Source organism: Limulus polyphemus, unplaced genomic scaffold, assembly GCF_000517525.1.
Source record: "Limulus polyphemus unplaced genomic scaffold, Limulus_polyphemus-2.1.2 Scaffold1117, whole genome shotgun sequence".
Taxonomy (NCBI): domain Eukaryota; kingdom Metazoa; phylum Arthropoda; class Merostomata; order Xiphosura; family Limulidae; genus Limulus; species Limulus polyphemus.
In genome coordinates, this window is record NW_013666727.1 from 44,009 (window position 1) to 64,691 (window position 20,683).

The 20,683-nt window shown below is 33.6% G+C and overlaps 1 protein-coding gene across 1 annotated transcript in view; it reads right to left on the reverse strand.

The window, feature by feature from the left end:
- The window catches only part of LOC106462198, a gene marked incomplete at its 3' end in the record, with an annotated part of 79,544 nt that overhangs the window by 42,992 nt on the left and 15,869 nt on the right, over positions 1–20,683 (reverse strand). The window contains exons 2-5 of the mRNA XM_013922098.2: positions 12,006–12,328; positions 10,772–10,898; positions 6,453–6,667; positions 3,409–3,579 (exon numbers count right to left, since the gene is read on the reverse strand). Of these exons, the coding sequence (XP_013777552.2) occupies positions 3,409–3,579; positions 6,453–6,667; positions 10,772–10,898; positions 12,006–12,328 (836 nt within the window). The remainder of the gene's footprint in view (positions 1–3,408; positions 3,580–6,452; positions 6,668–10,771; positions 10,899–12,005; positions 12,329–20,683) is intronic.

Genomic DNA, 20,683 nt, shown 5'->3' on the forward strand with positions numbered 1-20,683 from the left:
AAACTTTTAGTACACAGTAGTTCCGCAATCAGTACGGTTGTCGTCACTTTAAACTTAACAACTTTTATAATACACTCTATAAATCACGGCGATTCACAATCTCGATAACTTCGCTCTCGACGAGTGCAAAACATACACTTTACGGCTCACTAGCTCGAAACTAACAGAATCATAAATTACATGGAACTCAAAGTAACTACTGCTCTCTCTTCATTTATGCACCCCCACCCCCCTGCTGGCTTTCTTCTTCCAGGCTTATATACTAACGAAGTGGTCATCTCCAACACACTCGGACTTCCCCGATCATTTGAGAAACCCATCACGCACGCCAACGCGCCAGCAGTGTCGCGTGACTTCCGCTGTCGTAACAATATACTGTACTAGATCTAAAGACAATAAATTTTGCAATATTACTTTCTTAAAGATTCCCTTTTCATCCTTTTTCCGAGTTATAACCAAATGGTCATGTTCTCCTCCCCTTCCTTTATCTACTACTATATCATTTTGGATCTGAGCCTCTTCCTTCTAAATGGTCTCTGCAAGGTCTTATAATTAAAGGCTTGAAGTGTAAGGAAAAACTTAGCTACAACCCTCCAATTTTTATTGCAACTTAACTCATGTACATAAGTAATATTTTATTGTAAAGAAAAAAATAAGACTTCCTCATGACACTGTACATTTATCATCTTGGTGAAACAAAATTTTCTGGATGAAATGCTAACATTATCTTTCTTAGAACAGTAGCTCTCAAGATCGTTCTGCCAGTAAGACCAAATGTCATTCCACATAGTGGGATTCACCTTCAAATGTCGACATAATAAAGTCAGGTTACTTCATTATGTAAAACATTTTATTTTGCATGAAAATCATAAATTACCAGTATAGTAAAAGTCATGTGCAAATTAAAGCATGAAAATAGTGTTTACATTTGATCTGATATATTTAACTGATGTTGACTTCAGAAAAATATCACAAGTTATGAAATTACAAATTGTATAAACTTTCATGTGCAAATAAAGTTTTAAGTTTTAAATAGGTCAACTTTATAGGTATATACTTAAATAATTAAAAACAAATAAAACGTTTAACTTTTCGTTACCATTCGAAGGATCATGACTTTTCTTGGCAACTCTAGTCTTTTCCAGGTGCCCTCTATTTTAATATATAAGCCCGGCAAATAAAGCGGAGATAATTGCAGATAGACAGATATAGAAACAGATAATTGAGTCAAGCGAGCGGTAGTGACCGTGAGTAAAGTGCGTGAATCGTTGTGAATTATAGCGTATGTTGAAGTTAAAGTGATTGTGGAAATTAAGTGTATTGCAAAGTTGTATTGAGAAAGAATAAACTAGTTTTATCTAAGAAAGGACTTGTATCGCTGAAGTTCCTCGGGAAGAATTTATACCTGAAATTAACAAACGACCAGAGATGTAACAATACTATAATATATGTCCGATATTTGCTGTAAGTACCTATGCGTCTTACTCTACCATGTACATATCTAAATTTTCATGACCAGTACATTTTTCCCCTCATAGAATCTTGAATACAGTTCATAATGGTCCTTTTTTTTTAACTTATATAAATTTACAATTGTGCAATCATCTTAGTCTACCAGCATATATAATAGTAAATCAAAAGATTAAAATATAAGTCCAATTTTACTTCAATAACTTATTTTTTTTTTAGGAAAACGGGCATGTGGGTAATGTATGCCACAGAGTAATTTCACAAATCTTACAAAGATGATTAAGTAGAAAAATACCAAGGACGTAGGCCTGACTTTTCCAACTGAATACAGTACACTACAGTGAAATAGTTTCAAGAGCACTGCAGGAGTATATTTACGTGCAGCACAATCAACAATATTCATCATTAAATGTACAATTCATAATTATATGCTAGCCAAATTCTGTTATTTCATGTGAGAATCATTTCTGCAGTACTTTGTTTTCATGTAAACATGCAAATACACAATCGGCAATATGTAAAACATTTATACATCTAATACACTTAAAGGATATTTAACACGCCCATTACAATTAAATGTAACAAAGTAGAAATGTGTGTACATATGTACTGTAATAAAACTATGCTCACTCTGTTATAAGCACTCTTCTATATATATCACAGTTACATTTCACGTGTTTTTTAGTTTTGTTGTTCAAGCAGCATAAAATATTTTGGACCACTTGTACTGCATACTGATTATTTATCATAATGACACTAACAGCTTAAGGATTTTGTACTGCAAAATTCTAGTATCTCATGTAATTCTGAGAATGATTCTATTGACAGTATTAGGCCTATGTTTCAATTGTTTCCCTGATGTCTTAAGCCATACAAAATAACCCAAATTTCCTATCTCATCCATTAAACGAACTGGTATATTTAATAATCGTCTACCTCTACACTCAGTGATAGCATCAAAAATGAATGTACACAGAACTTGTATCTGTCTTCGACTTTTGCTTACGGTATGTGTAACAGTTAATAGCATAGCACGGTGTTCATTTTGTTCTTTTGGGTCGTGATTTAGACGAACGACTGTCACTCTCAGTCATTTTACATTGTTTGCCAGTTCGAACTTCAACACATACCAATGACGGGCGCATATAAAGAGTAGTGACTGGCCAATCTAATGTTATTTATAACTATGGAAACATTAAACAGATTCACAATTAAAATCATTTTTAATTCAGGCCAATCTATGGCCTTCAAAAAGATGACTCTGCATGTTTCAACGTTTCCTGATAATGAAGTAGTCAACTTTTTGAGAACATATATTGGCCTAAATTTAAAACGTTTTTAAATGTGTATCTATTTTTACGTTGTATACTGGAACTTTACAAATCATTTAGTTTTGCACCGCATATTATTAATAACAGCCATTGTAAGGAGATGTGTGTTATTCCTATAAAAAAATTGACTGTTCAAGACTATGAATGAAAGTAAACTTATATTTAACCTGTGGGCGTGAGCGCAAAAACGGTCGTTAGGTGACTCAAAACGCAATGATGAGTTCATGCTTGTATGTTTGTTTTAGCACAAAGCTACACAGCAAGCTATCTGCACTCAGTCCATCATGGGAAATCGAATCGTCGGGCTTTGGATTTTAGCGTTTTAAATCCGTAATCTTACGGCTGACTCACTGGGAGGCAAAAATGATGATTCTTTTTTATGCTGTTACTGAACAAACATAATGTCTTTAAATGTCATATTTCGCTAGTAACAATACTGGTATATTGTCTATGAACGTTTTGGTGTCTTTGCTTTGGTTTACAATATTTTCTTACATTGGACTACAAAGAATACTGGCACAGTACGTATGAAAGTAGTCGTATATTTGGATATTATTATCACTCGTAAAATTTCCATATACTTTTCACCTCTAGCTCATTTTCTCACCTGCAGATTGCGCTGTATGGGCCAAGTCGTGGAAAATAAACTCTCCAAAGATCGTCATCAATGTGGTTAGGTGAGGATGGGGATTATCAGCATCGCTGTGGATCATCAGACTTATTTCACGCGCACTGGGAAGGAATTCATTCCTTACCGACTGACGAGGAACATTGACACCTGGTTGATAAAACATTAAGAGAGAAGTTAAGTAACCTTGAAACAGTACTTAAAAAAATACGTAATCAAAACGTTCTTTCTGAAATCAGCATATTTTGGTAATTAGTATTTCCAGTTATCGTAAGTTGTAGGGATCAACATATTATAGGCTACCTGCACTGTGTCCACCGCGGGAATCGAGCCCTGATTTCTAACGATCAGCATACTTGTGCAATTGTTCCTGTGTTCTACTTTTCGCATCACCTAAAATCTCAGGGCCGATGGATTAAACACCTTACCTTACTCTGTAATAGATTAAACACCTTATCCTACTCTGTAATGATTAATACAATATCTGTTTTCATACATGTTACACATTTTTTCCTTGTGTGTGTGTGTATGAACTGTCTAGAGTTAGGAGCAATTTTTCACTCAATACTCCATATTTTACCCGAAAAAGGGTCGAAGGCCTGTGGGGTACCTGTTTTAGCCACTCGCAACCCTATACAGTAGTGTGTTGTCTGTCAGTCAGTCAGTCGACACTAACATGATGTCACATAAGAGACGCTTTACGTTGCAATTTGTACTGTGCAATTTGTGTCAGTGACACGTGCTTATGCCATGAATCACGAGAAGAATTATGCACTCCTTAGGCTTCAACACATCACATCAAGACATATGAGCTTCAAAAGCAAGAAATAAAAACGTTTGCTACTCTTAATTTTGGTTGTATTTACTCTTGAAACAGAACACTTTAAACGAACCAGCAGAAGTACATCTAGTTTAATATACGTTGACATTTACAGGATACATTCATATTTGAACTGCATTATTCCCCATTTATTTGTCAAAGATGATAGATGCTTTTATAATGTCTAAAGTTTTCAGGTCAGCCTGGTACAAAACTAGACGCGGATGCATTTCAAGTAACGACTATTTCTTTGTTAACTCGATCCACGCGCCCACAAATAATCATTGCCTGCAGACTGTTGTCGCTTAGCAACGATCGGCGTTCACGATTACGTGTTTCTTCCCTCCCATCATACAAGTCATCGCAACTCAAAAATTTGAAAGAGGTCTACTAGGACAGAAATCTTGTAGAGTAATTGTCATAGTAAAGTGAACACATTCAAAGGTATTGGTACTTTAATCTTAGTTGATTGGTTGTTTTAAGCCAAGGCTACACAATAGGTTATCTGCGTTTTGTCCACTACAGGAAATCGAATCACTGATTTTAGCATTCTAAGTCCGTAAAAATTACCACTGACTCCTTGAAGGGCTAACTATTTTAATCAACACGCATACAACAGTAGTAGTAAATTTGATAAGACATCTGTATACCGTTTTCCTCCTCTGACCCTTTAAGCGCCTCCTGAATGATTTCCAAAATAAAAATAAATAAGCCCCCTCTTTATCACCGTTCACTGTCATGATTTTGAAGAAAAAACAAACTGGCTTACTTGATGTAATATTTTCAACTTTTCTATCATTAATTATGTGAAAATGTTTTATGCTGAATTTTTTGCACTTTATTACCGAATAAATATTACCGGATTTAAAGTTATTTTCAGTGAATTTTGCCTCAATACAACACAACTACCTGTTTTTATTACCTCTGTCTGTACCCATCTCGATAAAAATCAACTACCTGTTTTTATTACCTCTGTCTTTACCCATCTCGATACAAAACAACTACCTGTTCTTATTACCTCTGTACCCATCCCGATACATCACATAAATCTGCACTTGTTCAGCATGACGTCATCTAATCAAAGTGTGTAAACTGAAGGCCGCGTTTAGTAGGTGATAGCAGCGACCACTGAGGAAAATATAAAGGTAGGAATTGTTTCCCTATTAGCACCCACCTTTTTCGAAAATTATTTAAACGTCCGGGGGACTTAAAGAGAGGAATACGGTATATATACACACACACACTAAACAGGCAATAACTTGTTGTAGACAACACGTAATCAATGAAGAAAAATTTACATCGTTTTTGAGATGGATTACGTTTGTTTGTTTCTTCCCCATCACAACCGTAACATGTTGGTGAATATTTTTAATATTTTGTAAAACAGTGAAGAATTGGTGAATTAGATTGTCATTCTAGACGAACTTTGGGTCAGTTATCGTTCACACTAGCCCTAACTTGTCACTCTAGAGAAACTTTGGGTCAGTTAGCGCCCATTCTAGCCCTATCTTGTCAATCCACGTAGCTCTGAGTCAGTTACCGTCCACTCTAGCCCTAAATTGTAACTCCAGAAAAACTCTGAGTCCGTTACATACTACTCTAGCATTAATTTATAACTCCAGAGAATCTAGCCCTAACTTGTTACTCCAGATAAACTCCGAGTCAGTTCCTGTCCACTCTATAACCTTAACATGTCACCCTAGAAAAACTTTGAGTCAATTATCATCTCTCTAGCCCTAACGTGTCACTCTAAGGAAACTTTGTGTCAGTTTTCGTCCACTCTATAGCCCTAACTACTTCTCATCATATCCTTCATGAATTAGAAATTCCCGAGTTTGACGCTGTTTATCTGTACAAGTTATTAAAATTTTTATTAAATATTTAGATATTACTTAATTTTTCTTACAAATCTAGAAGCGTATTTGTTATTGACTATTTTTTTTTACTCGAACCACCTACCTATACCATATGGTAAAAATGTTTAATCATGATTGGCAGAAGAGTATGGATGATAGACTTCTCAATTATATAACTTGTCACTCATGTTCATGTTTTATATGCGGTTTTATCGAACATATAGACAATTAATGAGCGTCTCTCTGGCTTAGAGTATTCAGTTAAGTGCCAGTTTTAAGTTGATAAGCTTGTCGATTACAGAATTTAGTCTACCGCTATAGAAAGCAAGGAAGATTTTACCACTTACCATCAGCGTAGTCAGGGGCCACAAAACGGACATAAGGGGTATTGGCGTTGCCCCACGTCGGGTTTTGAACATTGTTACAGTAACCACTAAAAGCTCGATACTTTCTCGGTTGACAGGGGAAGTTAACTTTCAGGGTACAGGAGTTTCCTAGCAACGTCCCGCGAATGTCAGCAGTGGGCAGTCCATAGGTAATCTGGTCCTTACTCAGGCGGTATCTGCAAAATACAGGGAATCATTTCCTGCTTCGATCACTTGAAAACCTTATACAACAGTTGAGTCCATAATGTTAACAAACTTTTACCTAAGTAAAGGTTAATATCTGGAACTCTTTATTCTCATATTAAGCGATGTTGCTAACAAATAGTTAAACTTGCTATATTTATACGACAAATGTAATTTAATTTTTTTATAATGCACAATAAATAATCTAGATACCCTACTAGTTGAACCAACAAAAATTAGGGTTATTACACTGGTATAAATTGAAGGTACTTGTAATATCAAGTTTTACATCGATGTTGCTAAGAGCATATTCACAGGGACGATTCGAGGATCGGTGTTTTAGAGATCCTGGGTGCGGTGTTAGTGTAATAACTCAACAGACATAGGCGGGAATGTACAGCCACATTTTACACTGCTTAATATTTGATAACTTTATAGATTTTTTTTCTATACTTACCATAATAAACGTGGAAATCAACACAAATTATGTAGCTTTTTCTCCTGACTCTCCTAACAAGGTTAACACCAATTTGCAAAGGTGAAATATCATTGTACTTGTTACATATATCACGACTAAGGGCAGTATGTCATCTTTTGTCAGCCTCACGCCAGGGAAGTTCGTGCTAAGAGTGGTTAATGACCATAACCGGTCGAATTCCGTGGTGCATATACCGAGGTTAAAACAAAAATCATACACACTATTTCTTAATCAGCAAAAGAAGTTGAAAAGCCGTCAAAATTTCGAGACCCCTGAACCTCCCAAGTGGCGTCGCTTTGCTGTTGCTGTCCAAAAGGATGCTTACGAGAATATATTAGTACTAAACAATCACTGTTTCTGAGGAAAGCCCCCAGTAGCACAACGGTATGTCTGCGGACTTACAACGTAGAATCCGGGTTTCGATACCCGTGGTTGGCAGAGCACAGATAGTCCATTGTGTAGCTTTGTGCTTAACTTCAAAAAACAAACAATCCTGAGAAAAACAAGTTTTCACAGCATCAACAATGATTCAGAATTAAAATTACACTTACAATGTATGTATTGTATTTGTGTATTCCGTTGTTGGAGTCACTTAGCAGTTCATTGTTGTTGTTTTAAATATTAGGTTCATTCTTTCTCATTTTTGAAGGTTAAAAAGCAGAAGCGAATAAACTTAATGCATTTCGTGGTTTTAATTTCTAATTATATGAGAAAGAAGTATTTATCGTTAACAAGAGTTAACCAACTCTAGTGTACAAATATATAACGCCTCAATAAGAGGAGTATTTACAGCAGTAGGACACACACACAGATACGCTGTCTATCAGATTAGTTAAAGGTTTATTTACAGCAGTAGGACACACACTGGTAAAAGTACACTGTCCATCAGATTAGTTAAAGGTTTATTTACAGCAGTAGGACACACACTGGTAAAGATACGCTGTCCATCAGATTAGTTAGAGGTTTATTTACAGCAGTAGGACACACACTGGTAAAGATACGCTGTCCATCAGATTAGTAAGAAGGGTAATTGCAGCGGTAGGAGTCACAAGATTAGAGGAAAACCATCTAGATTTTAATCTAGTTCTTTATCGCTTGGGAGATAAAAATCATTTGTCTTGCTTTGATTTTAGACAGATATGGTCTCCATCTTAAAACTGAAAATCCCTGTAATAGTACAATAAATAGAAATGTAATATAAACATAATAACTGAAACGTATTTGAAAAGCGTCGCAGCTTTAAGCATTTCTTGTACAATTTAGAATTTGTTGTTTATTTTACAAGTCAAAAATAATGAAAATCTTTCAAAAGTCTGGATTAGTTTACAATCGTACATAAATAACACTAGCTTTTCATGCTAATAAATAAGCGTTACTACATTCTAACTTACAAAAAAGAATTATTACTTTGGAAGCCGAAACAAAAACCAGAAATCTGAAAACATGGCAATAAAGTTAACTGTATGTTGTTCTTATAAAGGTTTAACCGTGGAATTACTAATGGGATCCCCGTATACGTTTTCAACACGTTTTTCTAAACTATTTGTACAATATATTGCTTATGTGACCATGGCATTATCGTTTTACAGGATCTTTACTAACATCTGAGTCACAAGTTTGATTTTTATGTGAGTAATTTGTGTTGGCTCAAAGCTATACAATGGGCTTTCTGAGCTCTTCCCACCGTTGAAAATCAACACCCAGATTTTTGCGTTGAAAGTCTGTAAACTTACTGCTGACCCACCCGGAGGAACATGAGTCACAACGACAACTGTAAGAAAAAATACCATCAATATGGCTATTACTTCCACTAACTACTAATGGGATTCTCCGTTTATTTCACATAGTGTGGTTTCACACAATTGTTTGTTAATTTCTTTACACCGAGTACTGTAACAGGCAAAACATCATCAACATAGAATTACTCACTATCATGCAACATATTGTTGTAAGCTATATTTTTAATATTTTAATTTACATGTTTGGTTGCTAGAAGGACAATGTAATTACATTAGGTAGCAGAAGTAAGGAATCAAAGAATAGATTAGTCCTCTTCGTCTTTTGGTGAAAAAAAAAATCACAAATAAATGGATAACCAGTTAGTCCCCTGAATAATACGATAATTAATTGTGACGGTATGTCACGTGTTATCTAAATACTTATGATATTTTATATTATTCGTGGTATGTAAAGGGCTATGGATTAAGATCAAACGTTATGACCCTGTTGGCTACCAATTTAAAGGGCAATAACGTGTTAATGTAACCGTATACCCGAAAGCTCGGCCACACGTTGAACTAATACTTTATGATCCCGATGGCTTACCATACTCGGTAGAATCTGGAAGATTCTTGTATTACATAGACAACTAGATTGTGTATACATATAAGAATCAGTGAATTATTAAGTTCCGTTCAAGTTGGTGAGTTTAACAGCGAGTCAGTTAGTAAGTAACCAGTGAGTCAGTCAGCGTATTAATTAGAGAGTAAGTTTTGTAAGCTAGAGCTACGTACATTAGTTTCGGAATTTATGTTGAAATGTTGTTTGTGAAGTTAGGTCTACTAGTGAACCTAACCTCTATAAAACGTTATTGAAGAAATAAATTATTTGTCAACCGTTATGTGGATTAGACTACGCATTATTTTCACGAAATAATCCAAAAGAACCCACCCAACGACAGAACATGTTATAAAAATATGAACCCCCATTATTAGTGAACGCTATAAGTATAATACAAGTAGGTCATATGAGTATTTAAACAGTGTGCACGCCCTCTAAGGACAAATATTTACCGTATTGTAATATATACGTAAGTAAAGAGGGTCAAGAACAGGACTTCACAATTTTCAAACAAACGCCAGTTAGTGTCACACCTTAGCCCCAATATCGGGCTAAGTTTACTGTTACAAAGTTTTAGTTTTAATACCAAACATGATTCTGTGATATAGACCTACTTTCAAAATAAGGCCTACTCCTAGATATAAAATGCTTAAAAAAACGGAAAATCTGAAGAGCTATCTCAACGAACAATGTTTTTATCTAAGCCTAATCCGTGATAAAGATACTTTCTAAATCGAAAGACCTGAAACGTCATCTCAATATCAATATTTTATGTAGACGATTTTTAAGTAAATCTAAAAGAAAGATAACTTCTCTGTCCAGTGTTTTATTTAAATTTTATTTACTTCCAGAAACTTAGAAAAATAATATTAGCTTTATCTAAACAATAAATCATAATGGAAATCAAAAAGCACTAAGGCGAGCTCAATCTCATAAACAAACAAAAGAAAAACCATCCGAACGGTGTCCATCCTGGCTAATCTACACAATTGTGTATTTCGTTTGTTTTGTTTATTTGTTTGCTTTTTAGCACAAAGCTGTACAATGAGGTGCTTACGGTTTGCCAACTGTAGGGATCGAACATCGAATGTTAGCTTTATAAATCTTCAAGCTAACAGCTGAGTCACCAGAAGACTTTATGTCTCTTAAAATATAAAATAAAATTAGTTAAAAGGCTGATCAAATAATATGTATGTGTGTGTGTATATATATATATATATAACGTCTGTTATTTGTAGAAAATTAATTGTACATAATGTTCATTAATAAAATTACTTACTTTTGGGCGACTAATTTTGTTGTTTCTTCTGCCATTATGGCCATACGAGAATAATTCTTAGCTGCGACTTTGGTTTTACCCATTGCAGCATAAAACCATGCTGGTGTCCCTGGGTTCTGAATGGCACCTATAAACAAAATTATCATAAAATTACTAGGCATACGTTCAAAGTGTATCACATTTTTGTTTTGTTTTTTAATTCAAACTGTAAGCGCGTTAGAAACTTCTTCTCAACACTTCATAGCTTCAGTTAAAACTCGCACCTTTTTTATTGAAAAAAAAATACTGTTATGAATATAAGAACGTAGCAGTACTTAGGGAACACCATAAAAATACTTCACACTTTCAGATGTATGTAGCACTACCTAATAAAATTGTAAAACTGGTTACTGAATGCTGACAAAGTTTATTATCGAAACTAATGGTCTAAAATTGATAAAGTGTAATAGTTCACCCATAAGGAATCAAATTAGCAACACGTGTGAACATGGTAAAAATGTATATAAGATTGCTTATTGAAATGTTTATGTTGAAAATTTGCTCTTAGCATGGTAAAACACATCAGAATGTTCACTGCAGCTTAAGTTCACAACTTACAAGCTAATGCAATAACAAACTTGGAAAATGTAAAAGTAAAAAACATTGTTTATTAAGAAGAACTTAAGTTCATAATTTCCGAGCTAATGTAGTAACAAATTTGGATAATGTAAAAGTGAAAAACATTGTTTATTAAGAGCTAAAGAGTTGCATTTTCTACTTTTGGAGTCAGTGTAACGGATGTTCTTAACAAAAATTGGAGAATTTTAATGTTTGGTAAGAAATCAGATGTCACTCTATTCATTTGATTTTAAGAAGCAAATATTTTGCTCATAGTAACAATGCTAATAGACAGCAAAGACTTCCAGTTCACGCTTTTAAATTAAATTTATTGTTCTTTGTTCATGAACGTACTGGTTATACCTCACTTGCTGGGCACTGTCATTTTTTAATTATTAATACTGCTTATAAAATCCGCTTTGTCTAATTCTGAGAATATATAGTAACTACAGCTGTAATTTTGTTCATAGTAACAATGCTACTAGATAATAAAGTACTCCAGTTCACACTTTCTAGTTATTAATTTTTAATTATTGATATTGCTTATGAAGAACTTTTTCTATTTCTGACATGATTCAGTAACTACAACTTTCTCAGTACACGTGTTCTTTCTTGTAACCGTACACTTCTAACTTGCCTTGCTTGAAGATCCTGGGTTCCAGGATATCAAAACGCTCGTTGACTGTTTTAACAGCTTCTTCAACAAACTTTGTCATCTCTTCAGGGCTAATCCTCGGCATGGGCACACGAGGGCCATCTGGTATAGGGTCAATTTCTTTAGGTGGTTTCAGGTGTTGGGTGACTCGATTGGCCTGTCTCTTATTGAGGCGCAAGTGTGAGGTGACCCGTGACACAATACGACGTTTGGCTGACCCAAGGATTGGAACATCCACAATTTCCATAGCAACAACAAACCCAAAATAAAGGGCTAGTAGAATTAGAGTCGTGCATGATCGTAGCCTGCAATAAGGACTCACACTTAAAGATATAAAATTATGAAGATGATAATTCAAGTTATTTAGAAAAATATTTAAAGTGTTTAAACAAATAACAACAATTTTAGATAAAGATGCGACATAAAAATTGACACCTGGCGTCAAAATATGATAGTGGCAATTTGACATTTGTTAATACATCTTTAAATAGCCCCGATATACATGAGATTAACCAATCAATACAAGTGTAGCCAGAAATGGCTGGCATACTTTTACCAAGGAATAAACTCGGAGGTTCTGTGTTTTTAGTAGTAAAAAACAGCATGTTTTCTAAATGAACAAGTTACTTAAGGTTATTTATAGTAGAAACAACAATGACAAAAAACTTTTTAAGCTTTCGAAAAATGAACATTTTTTAAATATTTGTATTTATAGCAAAGCTACTAAGATTTTGCTGCCAGTATCGCTAATTTTGAAATGCTGACCAGATGGAAGGCAAGGCAGTCAACAGCAGCCTACCACCCACGTTAAGGAATTGATTGTCACTCTTATAACGCACCCACAACTTAAAGTAGGAAGAATATTTTGTGGCATCGTACGGATTCTATTAAAGAGAGCATATTTCGTTTTGAGAATTCATGCTTAATGAATCATCACATCCTGAATGAGGAGAATCTGTAGAAGAAGAAGAAGTCAAATACAGCAGCAGACGACTCAATATTTGAAATAAAAACGTTCGACAAATACTCTAGAGGTTAATTCAGTGTTTTAAATTAAAAACTTGCAAAAAGGACAACAATAAATTTAGCGGATAAAGTGTTTCGAATAGGAAATTGCAAAAAGGGCAACAATGAGCCTACAGGATAAGTCAGTGTTTTGGATGAAAAGAAATCTAGGGAATAAGTCACTGTTTTGGACGAAAAGGAATCTAGGAGATAAGTCATTGTTTTGGACGAAAAACTTGCAAAATGGGCGAAAAAGAATTTAGTAGCTAAAGTGCATTGGAAGAAGAACTTGATAAAAAGGTACTATAGCTTTTAAGCCAGTGTTTTTAAAGAAAACTTGCAAAAAAAAAAAAAGACGACAAAGAATTTTGTGGGCAGAAGAGGTGACAGGGAAGCTATAAAGTAACTAATATTTTTGGAACAGCCAATTTAATTGTCATTCGCTTTGTGTGTGTGTGTGTTATCAATCTAATTATTTGAATAAATTACAATATATTTATACCTTAATACGTGTGGTAATTCAGCAACTATAAAAAACAAAAAGTAAATATAGGATCACATTCTAAAAATTATTAGGAGTTTAGAGCATTGCCTCCATATGTTAGCTTAGCTAACCCTACCCCTACCATTCCTAGACGAATTATTTTTCAGCGGACATGACTAAACTTTGCTTTTTTTATGAAAATAGTTTCAATAAATTGAATGCCAGTAGCCGATACTGACATTATAAGCAATAACAAACGAAAATCACAGACTTTCAATAATTTAGTAATGTCAAAGTTAACGAATCTGCGTCAATACCATTGCAATAATTTATCAAAAGCAAAAAAAAAGAAATAATATTTGTCGGTTTCTAATGGATTGTTATATCAGTATTACGTGGAAGAGAAGTAATAAAAATTCTGTACAGAATAGCTTTTCTACGAAAAGTTATATAAAAGCCAGAAAAAAAAACAATGTCATACATACATATATACAAGGAAACAAACAATTTGCTGAAGGAAATGATTAATAAAAATGAAACAATATAAAAATTACTTTTAAAATATTCACAAAAACTATTTATTACTGTTAATTTAAAAGAAAGAAATAAAACTACACATTTATAAATACATATACACAAACGTGTAAAAGTATTCTGTATAGAAGAGCTGAATTGCTCATCATAATGAGCTTTGTGCAATCTGCGTCCCATTTCATGCAAGACTTGAAAATCCTGTACTTAAATTGATACAAAAAAAAGTTTAGAATTTGATCCAAGGTCTTTACAAATGTTAGGTTAAATCCTTGACTCGGGTCTACAAATAAAGCAAGAATTTCAGAACGTACATGTTGTAAGTCAGGTACATAAATAATGAAAGATTCGTTACTTGCTCCATGCACAAACACATATTACATTTATTGCAAAACTACGGGCCGGTGGCTCATGGCTCAGCAAGCTGAAATTCTTGATTCAATCTCAGCGGTAGTCATAGCATTGATAGCCCATTGTGCCACTTTGGGTTTAAAAAAAAAACAAATCAAACTATTAACTTCCGGGTAAAACTTAAAAACAATTCCTCAATATTTTAAACAACAACTTTTACTTTGTTTAACCGTTACTGAATGAAAAGATGCTGTGATCTTTGCTCCATACTGTGTGATGAGGAAAGTATGTGTGCAAGACAGAATGTTGAAGTTGAAGCACCTACATTCATATCATTTTTCTAGGAACTTCAGTGTCAGTAATTGTTTAACTTTATAAACAAGCTTTTCAAGGATAGGATGCAAGCGGTAAACATATTTCATGTAAAAACTCACCTATACTTAAATAAAACTTTGACGTTTCCGAACGAGATGCGAAATTACAAAGGAAATCAACAAACCATTCATCTAACAGCTAAACAATAAGATTGCAAATACACGAGAATAATTCACACGTATGTGGCTTCAAACTTACAAGGTTTGTCCTTCTCAAATAGTTTACATACTTTTATACAAAAAAGAACATTCTACACGTTCCCCGATAGGTCAGCGATAAGATTATGGAATTATAAATCCAAAATCCTGGGTTTGATTCCCTGCGATAGACCGAATTATTTAGTTTTGCGCCAAAAAACAACAACAGCATCCTAGAACTGTTAATTTTTATTCACAGTAAGCAGCGATAATCTTAGATCGTTCTTAAAATTATTCTTGGACATTTGTATAAAATCATAAAAACAGTTAAAAACAACTCTAATTTAAGAGTAATCTACAGTCTCAAATATACACTCTACATATATCGATGCTTTAATACAACACCTTTACGACTAGTAGTATGTCCCAATAATATTACGCTATTTGTATCTTCTGTAAAATAATGTGATATTTTAATCTACATGTTTTTTTTTCAGAATATCACGCCATCTACTTACGTTCTGTCTCCTTAATCCTTCATCCTTATCTTAATAGGTTATTATTTTTCTTATATTTAATTAACTCCAATGATTCAATATTCCTTATACTGTCACTTTTAAATTGAGCTAATAAAATAATTTTATGCCACTAGATCGTACGTTGTGTTGTACTAACATGTTCGGCTTATGGTGAAATATCTATTTTCTTATTTTAAACGTTTCGTTTGTGATCATTCACTTATATTTTAAGTTCCTTTTATTCTGGCCGATGATAACAACATTGAAAATTATTACAAGAAAGTCCTGACGAAACAGTTAAGAATTATCTTACTATTAAATTTCATGAGTCAACAAAAGATAAAAATAAACACTGTTTATCTTTAACACCAGAAGAAAAGAAAGAGTTAATGACCATAAGTTATTAACTCCAAGATTTTATGTACTTCCTTTTGTTCAAAAAATCAGTGGTAGCTATATATATAGTATCCAACTAAGATACATAAACATATAAGATAGCTAATTTTGCTCTAAACAATTTGCATTTTTAAGAGAACAAATGAAACGATATAGAATTTGTGGAAAATAATAAATAAAGAAATTAAAGTGATTTCCTTGTTTTACTTGATGTAGTTTCTGTATTCATTTCAGTTTCAATCCAGAGGGCTACCTAGCAGCATGTCTGTGGACGTATGCTGCTAGAAACCGGATTTCGATACCCGTGGTGGGCAGAGTACAGATAGCCCTTTGTGTACCTTTGTGCTTAATAACAAACAACAACCAATCAAAAGTTCCACTGATTGTTGAAAAATAATTAATCTGGTAAAAAAATGCGTAGAATTATTTTAAGGTTAATAATAATTATTACAGAAAGAATAAGGGTTGACTATGGATCCTCTATGTCATCGTTATTATGCAATTTGTATATAAATGTATTTGAAAGTGAAGCTTTAAAAAGGTTTAATTTGACAACAGAAATTTGAATTAGATTTGTCGATGACATCTCTGTGAGAGGGCAACATGGTAAACAAAGCTTTAACAAAGTTTGCTAATTATCTAAATAGTTTAGAGGCTTCCATTAAATTTACTAATGAAGTAGAATAAACTGAAAGTTGCCTTTTTTGTAGACGTATTAATTAAAAAATAGACAAAAGCAAGGGACTACAATTTACCGTAAACTTTTCTAGATCAAGCTACCACATCAACAATCAAAGGCTAAAAAATTATCAGTTCTCTGAATTTTATATATATGTAACTATCAAATTGTGTTCCAAACAATAATTAAATTATTATATACTATTGTTGAAACATATAGCAGTTAACAGAAGTTTTCTAACCAGATATCATTTACCATTGATAGAACAATTATGAAGTTTATGAAACAGACGTGTGATGATAGCAATTGGAAAATGTGTCTTAAAAACTAAAAAATAAGGTTTAATTTTGTCTTATGTACCTGGTTTATCTTGTAAAGTTTAATATATTTGAAAACAATATATATGTTTCATCTTATACGTTAACCCATAAATAAGGTTAATAAATTATTAAATATAACTGAGGTTAAAGTGAATATACTGCGAAAAACAGGTTTATACAAAAGAAATGGTAAATATGACATCACATACATAGGTCAGAATAAAAGGAATTTAAAATATAATTGAATGAACAGCTGAACCTAAAAAGGACAATATCAGAAATATTCGTGAATAATTGGAAATAATTAAATATAATAAAAATAACAAGGTATTAAATAAAGATGAAGATGGCGTGATATTCTGTAAAAACATGTAGATTAAGATATCACGTGATTGAGCAGAAGATTTAAATGATATTATGTTCTTCTGAAGATGGAGTATCTGCTGTATCTACAGCAGGAATTGAACCCCGGATTTCAGCGTTGTAAGTCTGTAAACATACTGTTGTTCTACCGGGAGACTGGAGTGTCGAAACATGTATAATGTATTTTAGACTGTAGACCAGTTTCAAATATAAATTATTTTTATTGTCTAAGCTAAAAAATGTTATTTGTTTGCAGTGTTTATTTCAAATCCTTGCTTAAAACAGATCTTCATGTCGAAAAACACCGAACAAAGAAATAATGATAATAAAATTGTTTGTTTATTGTTCAGCATAGCGCTCTACAATAGATCATCTGTGCTGTGTCAACCCCAAATATCGAATCCAGAATTTTAGCACTGTAAGCCTTCGAGCTAACCAATGAGTCAATGGGATAATATTTATAAACTCTTAAAACTATAGAAAATTCCAGCCCTAGATTTTACGAGAACTGGCCTAAATGCTTTTTAGATAATCATTACTATTTTTTCTATCAGTTTAAAGTAACGTAACCAGCGAAGGAAGTGACATCAACAAACAGGTTATATCCTTATAAAACTACACTATAATACTAATAATAATAAAATTGCATTATTCAATAATTAAGTACAAGATCTATAACATATAGGGCTTTAAAGTAGGGGAACATATAATAATGGTATATATATATATACTATTCCTGTGGATTGTTTTCATTAATAATGGTAAAAATATCATGATGAAATTTGTTCACCATTCTGTAGATGGTGAATCACAAAACAAGTTAATTCACCTCAACTAACCGGATCTTGGAGAACAAAGATATGTGTGACCTTATCAGTGCATATTCCCACACACACGAATATGTAAAAGATAGACCTCGAGGCTTAGTGTAGCCACACTAAACCTAACACATCTATAAGCTTTGACCAGACTTAGAGTATAATCGAATTGTTTAGCTTATTTACTACGCTGCATAATCTTTGAAATTCCGAAGTCCTGCGCGTATTTATTAAGTCATACAATACAATTTACTTACATTTTAAGTTCTTTAACTTTTCCCATCCATTCAAAACTATCTTTTAAGCCCTAAAATCGTGAGTCCATCGTACAAAAAATTACAATCTTTCGTTGGCAACTTTGAACAAGAGAAACTTCGCCAGACCAATTTCTCACATAAAAAAGACACAGGTTTAGTGTTCAATCTCTGTTTTCAAAAACACAAAAAAACTCACAAAATATTGTTTTGGTGTTGATAAATAAAACCTTTTTAAATGAAGGCTACTTTTACTCAGGGCAATTCCATTTTGACCTACATTTGCGCTGCAAGAATGGTTTTTAACATGTTCATAAGATTCTGTGCAAACTTAGTAGAAACAACAATAAATACTAATATCAAAAAATAAATTAGACGCAATGCCATAATATTATTCACACGCCTAGATTAATTTAGGCTATCATAAGGTGAGTTAAAAAGGACTCAAAAACCTAATAAATATTACAGACAAATCACTACTGTAAGAGGCTTAACTATTTCTCTGGTTTGCTGACCCAAGCTGTGCTGATGAGCCTTAAATAGGCGTAACTGCAGTCTACAGTAGATGGTGCGGCGAATAAAAGAATGAATTAAGCCTCTTCATCACAGATTCTATTTTCAATTTTACCTTTCTTGAAAAGAAAAAAGATATGTAATATGGACAATAAGTATTCTTCAACTATTTTATGACTTTTTTGGTTGATGGCTCATTATCATATCTAAGCTTTTCAATCACTGAACTATTCCAGTGCCCTCCCCCCCCCCAGCGGTACAGCGGCATGTCTGCGGACTTACAACGCTAAAAACCGGGTTTCGATACCCGTGGTGGGCAGAGCACAGATAGCCCATTGTGTAGCTTTGTGCATAACTACAAACAAACAATCTATTCCGGTGATTACAATGAGAAGAACAAGTTATCTTATTTTTCTCAGTTTTCTTGACCTCTTTTGGTTGCATTTTCATATTTTTTTGGACACCTTTTCTTTCTAATCGCTTTAACTTTAACATGAACCCCACATAAGAACATTCAAAGCGTTTGCATTTCACGCAAACATCACATCCTCCAACCTTACGTTTGCAACTGAGATTAAGGTATCATGACCATCGGAAATTCTCCCAGCGTATATTAACTAATTCAGCATAGAAAACAGGTCTTATAATCATACATAATTTTGCAAAAGGCAGTGGGCTTTCACCAAAATTCTGACACAAACGGGTCGTCTTATCTCACATCAATGACTTAAACTGTGACCATAGGCCAATAGCAGAAATGTACGTCATTGTCTCACATTAGTCCCTACGTTATATTGCTTTGTTGTCCTAGATAATGCACAACTTGCATATGGCACATGGCCTTCCCAATGATGATTAAAATGTAGTTGCTAAATGCAGCATTTGTATTACATTTCAGTCGGCAAGAGTTACATGGAGATCAACTCACCCCAAAATAGGGGGCCGTTTTACCCAATATTATAGGTAAAATGGTCCCCAACCACAACAAGTGCATATTTTTGAATATCTAAAAAAGGTCTGTGTCCAACCTTTGTTTTAACTATAAATGACATTTATAATAAAAAGTGTTCATTTTAAAACTTTCTGCCTTGTCGTGACATTCATCTGAATTGGTGAAAACAGCATTTAAAGTTAAGGTGGTCGTCTGGCTCCACGTTCCACTACTTTAAATGCGCTTTTTTTACACAATAATTTTGCTCCTGATGATAAACAGAATTTGTGAACATGTAAAACGACACTTTATACTATACAACATCATTGTTTGTAATTAAATTTACCACCTTATACCGTGATACTATACTATATAGCATGACTGTTGATTAGATTAAAATTTACCGCTTCATACCAAGACTGTATAGCATCATTGTTGATTAGATCGAAATTTTCTGCCTTATTTCGTGACATTGTCTTATATAAAATCCTTGTTAAATACATCAGTTGTTGCCGTTTCTCTAATTGCTAAGTGTTTGCTATACGGATTAGATTGAACATTCACCTTTTGCGATCAATTTTGCGTTTTGGCAAAAGCAAAATACTTTCCGTTCACCATAATGATAAAAATAGTGATTTATTTGTTTGCCTCAGCGCAAAGCCACACAATGGATTATCTGGGCTCTGTCCATCGTGGGAAATCGAACCCCGGATTTTAGTGGAGGACCAAAATAGTGACGAATATAGTGTAGATTGAACATTAGTGAATCAGTTTCACACATTGTACAGCTGAATCATAATCACTGCAAACTACCATTAATATCAACGCCATGCTAGACAAACTAGGAAAATCAAACAACAACAAATTCTCAGTGGGTTGGTTGGTTGGTTGGTGTTTTATGGCGCAAAGCAGCTAGGCTATCTGCGCCAAACAACCAGTAAAAGCAATGAAAGTAGATTAAAGTAAAATGTAAAAAAACAGACGA